Source organism: Glycine max, chromosome 9 (genome assembly GCF_000004515.6).
Source record: "Glycine max cultivar Williams 82 chromosome 9, Glycine_max_v4.0, whole genome shotgun sequence".
Classification (NCBI taxonomy): Eukaryota; Viridiplantae; Streptophyta; class Magnoliopsida; order Fabales; family Fabaceae; genus Glycine; species Glycine max.
Genome location: NC_038245.2, coordinates 11,354,629 through 11,360,172, shown reverse-complemented (window position 1 = coordinate 11,360,172; position 5,544 = coordinate 11,354,629). Strand labels below are relative to the sequence as shown.

General features: G+C 34.7%; 1 protein-coding gene across 5 annotated transcripts; it reads left to right on the top strand.

Moving 5' to 3' along the window:
• The first annotated feature begins 1,068 nt into the window (after positions 1-1,068).
• LOC112997758 (serine, glycine, tyrosine and glutamine-rich protein) lies at positions 1,069-5,321 on the top strand. Of its 5 annotated transcripts, none has more exons than XM_041004891.1 (7): positions 1,069-1,727; positions 1,866-2,075; positions 2,272-2,596; positions 2,965-3,068; positions 3,636-3,826; positions 3,907-3,993; positions 4,213-5,321. In XM_041004891.1, exons 1-4 carry the CDS (start codon positions 1,646-1,648, stop codon positions 2,993-2,995), a joined length of 648 nt encoding a protein of 215 aa, XP_040860825.1. In that variant the 5' UTR covers positions 1,069-1,645; the 3' UTR covers positions 2,996-3,068; positions 3,636-3,826; positions 3,907-3,993; positions 4,213-5,321. The 5 variants fall into 5 exon arrangements, with proteins under 5 accessions (XP_040860825.1, XP_040860823.1, XP_040860822.1 ...); XM_041004889.1 differs by having other exon boundaries at positions 2,950-3,068; XM_041004888.1 differs by having other exon boundaries at positions 2,950-3,826; positions 4,213-4,264; positions 4,448-5,321.
• Positions 5,322-5,544: the final 223 nt, after the last annotated feature.

The following is a 5,544-nucleotide window of genomic DNA, read 5'->3' as shown; positions in this document are numbered from 1 at the left end:
TACTCTATTTTATTTCCTATCAAATGAATAAATCAAATATCTTTCCTTTTTTTTCTTCAAACCATTATTGATGGAAGCTTGCTTGTGGGGCTTCTATGGAGGCTGGATCTTTGAGCTTCAATGAGGTCCTTTAATGGTGATTTTCCACCATGGAGATGCAACGGAAGACAAAGGAGAAGAGGTGAGAGGAGGCGCCATCCACTAGGGAATAAGCCATGGAAGAAGGAGCTTCACCACCAAGATGAGCCTTGGATAAGAAGCTTGGAAGGATGCTTCAATGGAGGAAAAGAAAGAGGGAGAGAAAGAGAGAGGGGGGAGCACGAAATTGAAGGAATAAAAGAGGGAGAGAAGTGGAACTTTGAAGTATGTCTCACAAGACTCTCATTCATCAAAGTTACAACAAGTGTTACACATGCTTCTATTTATAGACTAGGTAGCTTCCTTGAGAAGCTTTCTTGAGAAAACTTCCTTGAGAAGCTTCTTTGAGAAAACTTCCTTGAAAAGATAGAGCTTAGCTACACACACCCCTCTCATAACTAAGCTCACCTCCTTGAGAAGCTTCCTTAAGAAGATTCCTAAAGAAGCTAGAGCTTAGCTACACACACCTCTCTAATAGCTAAGCTCACCCCCATGACAAAAAAACATGAAAATACAAAAAAAAGTCCTTACTACAAAGACTACTCAAAATGCCCCGAAATACAAGGCTAAAACCCTATACTACTAGAATGGCCAAAATACAAGGTCCAGACGAAAGAAAAACCTATTCTAATATTTACAAAGATAAGCGAGCTAATACTTAGCCCATGGGCTCGAAATCTACCCTAAGACTCATGAGAACCCTAAGGCCTTTCCTTGGACCTCTAGCCCAATCTACTTGGAGTCTTCTACCCAATGCCCTTGCGGGGTAGGATTGCATCAATTATTTTAATAAATTTATTTCTCCTTATTTTTTTAATTATAAAATCTCACCATTTTCTAAAATTATATTTTTTTTTACTAAAAAACTTTTTTAATTTATTTACGAAAAATGGGATGTTACAATCCGCATGTATATAAAGTTGTTTCGCCATATTATATGTTCAAGTTCTTGAAGAACACAAGGATAAGTGGATGGATGTTTTTGGGTGGAATATTGTTGTGCATAACAGGTAAACATTGCGTGAAAAATAAGTTACTTGTTTTATCTTCAAGTATTGTTGTTCAGGTTCTTTACTTCAAGCTCCTTTAGATGATGATGCTAGCAGAGGCTCGTAACTTGTAAGTACGACTGCTTTCTAGTCACATTGCTTGACTTAAACAATTTCCATCTGGCCTGTTTGGAAACTCTAAACTTAATCCTTTTTTTTCTGTTTTTTTTTTTTACTAATGTTTGTAGGGTGACAAAACATCTCTGCGACACACAGAGATGTCCAATAGATTTGATAACTCCACCTAAAGATTTTCATGTCAACTATACACTTTCCTTCTCACTTTAAGTAAGATTTGTTAAGTAATAGTAAAACTGGTATTTTTAGATGTATTTCATTTTAAAAAAGTGAATTTCTTGTCTTATATTGCTGTTCAAGTTGAACATTTAGGTGGATTCTTATTTTCTTATGAGTTTTTGCAGATTTGTCGTGTTGAGGATCTTCTTGTAAATCGCATTATGAAGGGAAGCATAATTCACATTCACAGGGCAAGGACCGTGATTGTTGATACTGATGGTATGATTGCTGCATCTGAATTAGGTAATTAAAATGTTTAAGAAATCTTTTTTTATTGTTTTTTTATACTTTCTTTTCTTCTAAGTTTACCTTGCTAGTAAAAATGCTAATTACCGCAAAAGGATAGTATTGGGATTTTGATTAGATAGGGACCTCTTTCAGGTTGCACTGAAGGTATTGGTAAGGGAAACTTTTTGAATGGAGCTAGTGGTGGTGCTGGACATGGTGGAAAAGGAGGGTCTGAATATTTCAACGGGAGAGAGAGTATTGGTGGTAGTGAATATGGAAATGCTATTCTTCCATGTGAATTGGGCAGTGGAACTGAGGGCCTTAATGAGTCATATGAGCATGTTGTTGGAGGCGAGATGATTGGTAATTAGTTTTAAACACCTTTGACTTTATATATTTCATGTAAAGGATACTCCCAAGTTTATTTCTGGCTATTAACATGGATGCAGATGTCTGTAAATGCTATATCTGTTTGTGCCTCTATTCGTTATATGAAGGAAAATATCTATATTTTTATGATATTCTCTGATCACTGTAATTTTTGTTTGATTTTGGCTAGTGATGGGATCTATTCAGTGGCCACTTTTGAGACTAGATCTTTATGGATCCTTGAGGGCTGATGGTGAAAGCTTTAGCAAATCAATAAAAAGCAGTGATGGTTCTTTGGTTAGGGGTCTTGGCGGAGGTTATGGTGGAATAGTCCTTTTTTTCCTTCAACAAATTCGGCTCTTGGAAAATCCTTACTTATCTGTTGTAGGGGGCAATGGTGGCCCTATTGATGGTGGTGGTGGAGGTGGAGGTCGAATTCATTTCCATTGGTCAAAGATTAGTATGGAGGACGAATATGTTCCTGTTGCAAGTATTACTGGCACCATGAATAACAGGTGCGCAGAACCATGTCTCTGCTAACGGGTTTAGAATTAGAACATAATAGATTATTACTGCTTTTCCTTGGGCCACATACTATTTCTGTAGTCAGAAGATTAATGTGGCAACTCATAATTTTTGGAGGACCAAATTGAGGCCACTTTTAAGGAACTTGAAAGTTGAAACAAGATCATCGTAGATAATTTAATGACTATCATGGTAAAATGGTTCTGATAAACATCTTTGCATTCCTTGTCCTCTTGATCTTCTTCCAAATCATGCAAATTTCATATATAAACGAGGTATCTTTGATGATATAAGTTGGCTTTGCATGCCTAACATTATGTTTTATCTCTAATTTATAGGATAGTTCTTTTCATTGCAGGGGGTGTTACAAGACGGTCTTGTCCATATAAATGTATATCAGACAAAGTTGGTCCAATTTCCAAATTTAACTCTGGCCTTGTAGTACCTCGCTATCCTCTATTGGTAAGTAGCCTTTCTAAACTGAGATTGCTTTCCTAACTCTTAAATTAGGTCAAAGTTGGTCCTTAACTCTGCTTCGTTGGAACCCACACATTTTGAAAAGTTCTGTTGGGTTCTTAGTAGCATTCGGCAACCGTTTCTTCTTTTCACCTTTCTTTTAAATAAAAGTACAAAGAAGCTAATTAGCAAAGGAGTAAAGTCAGAAATAATTGTTTGGGTTATATTTTATTATTTAATGTTGTTCTTTGTCATTCTTATAACTGATGAACCATCAACCTTGAAAATGTTTGGGTTATATTTTATTATTTAATGTTGTTTTTTTTCTCTGACTTTCCTATATCCCATGTATTTATTTAAGTTTAATTACTAATGTATTTATTTAAGTTTAAAAGTCAAAGATACGGGAAGCACAACAATATTTTCATTTCCAGAGTTAATGTGCAAATCTTAAAACACCAAGTATGGTTGTGATATGTATTTTTCTTTAATGATTGAAGAGATCAGAGTATGTAACTTTAGGTTACTAAGTGGCATTATATGACACTGATGGTTGTATTTTTGTTTTCCAAGATTAATACATGGGGTTATTCAACAATAATTTTGTTTGCTCCTATGAGTCATTATGCTAGTGCAAGTGGAGGACCAGTTAATGCTTCCCGAGAGTTCAAGCAAATGGTTAAGGCCTTACATTCTGCTGGTATAGAGGTAGTAATGTTAATATTTCCCTAGTGCAACTTTGGAGTGGAAGCATGCTTTACATGGTAATTTCCCGGTTTTGTCTTATTTTATGTAAAGTATCATATACCTCTTGGCTCTTTCAATAAATCTTATCCATATGCAGGTTATTTTGGATGTTGTCTACAATCATACTAATGAGGCTGATGATGCCTTTCCTTACACTACTTCATTTCGTGACATAGATAATAAGGTAATTTCAATAATGCCAACTTTTTCTCATTTCATAATTCTACAACAATTAAAAAAATCCTAGTGAGTTTCTCTCTCAAGTTGTTTGTTTGTCATTAGAATTTTGGAAATATTTAGCTTTGTGTTCCATCCACTAACAATTTTTTCTGTGATGTTAGTTGTATAGAATGTTGAAAAATGATTTTCTTTTTCTTTATGAAGACTTCATTCGTTTCTACAGGTTTATTACATGATGGACAATAATGGGCAATTGTTGATCTTCTCTGGCTGTGGTAATTTTATATTTTGGGTCTAACCATTGAGATACTATCCTTGCATCTTTATTCTTATAAGTTATAAAATTATAACTGCATACACCTATTGTTAAGTTATACTATTGAATATATTTTGTTAACTTTGTGGGTTTTCTATATTAATTTGATACTGTGTAAGGGAAATTTTGTAATGTTGTCCAGGAGGCTGGTCCCTGTCCAAGTTACCTAAATCCAATTTTTCTTCAGGCCCTTGCTAAGGGTCAGGCTTGGGCCTAAGGCTAGTCCAGGAATAAACCTTTACATATTGCACTTGCACAAGGGAAAATTTGAAGAAATTTGGTGCAAATTGCAACTGAGTATTTTTTTTTTTTTAAAGAAAATACAAAGCAAAAGAACTTATCCATTTCAAATTAATTATTGTTTTTTTAGACAAGGGTATTTTCATCTTCAATCCTAGTACTCACATTTTTATTATGTCTGCTCTTACAGAAATAATTATTTTGAGAGAAAATTGATGCAAGGAACAAAGGCTAAGAAAAAAAATGAAGAGAAAAGAGATCATAAGCATTTACAAAGTTGTGTAAATATAGAAATGGGTTAGGCTTTTGGGTTAGCCTATGTCAAGCCTAGGCTTGCCTATAAAATGGTCTTGGCCCAATATTTTCCTTGGACTGAAGTGTGTTGATCCCAAAGCTAGGCATGTCTGGCCAAGCCCGCTAAGCATGCAGGTTGCGAAACTCCAGAATCCACGGTTGTAATGGAAAGAAATCAACATGAAAGGAACGACAATTTAACCAAATTGTTAGACTACTTTTGTTAATGCTCAAAGTGTCAGGATGTATCTTCACTTCCACTGAGAGTCAAGAGACTTGAAGCTATGTAGTATGTGTTTCCTTGTTACGTTTCAATGGAACCTTCTCTTGTGCAACACCTGGGTACTCTTAAATTTCGTGAGCAACTTGCAAACTATTTCTTATTTTTCACAACATACAGTAGTAGTATGTGGAGCTGTGCTTTTTTTTTTGTCTCTGAGAACATTCAATATGCAGTACTTTATTTATGTGACTATTTTGAAAATTAAGAGATATCAATGTTTAAAGTCTTCTAACTAGGAGGGAATGTTTATCTGTAGGAAATACATTGTGTGACACCCTCTACCCCTCACATATATACTAACAAAGGAATAAAAATTCAAATATTAATTAAAAGTATTTTTTAAAAACATTTTTAAATACAAGCCTTTGAAAGGGATAAAAGGTTCACAATCACTTTCTTCTACATCATATTCAAACTTGTCC

What these genes read in the sequence shown, in the direction of transcription:
- LOC112997758 (XM_041004889.1), top strand. Translation starts at nt 1,646, where the DNA reads ATGAAGGGAAGCATAATTCACATTCACAGGGCAAGGACCGTGATTGTT. An exon ending in GATTGCTGCATCTGAATTAG is followed by an intron (nt 1,728 to 1,865) that starts GTAATTAAAATG and finishes GACCTCTTTCAG; the next exon opens with GTTGCACTGAAGGTATTGGT. An exon ending in TGTTGGAGGCGAGATGATTG is followed by an intron (nt 2,076 to 2,271) that starts GTAATTAGTTTT and finishes GATTTTGGCTAG; the next exon opens with TGATGGGATCTATTCAGTGG.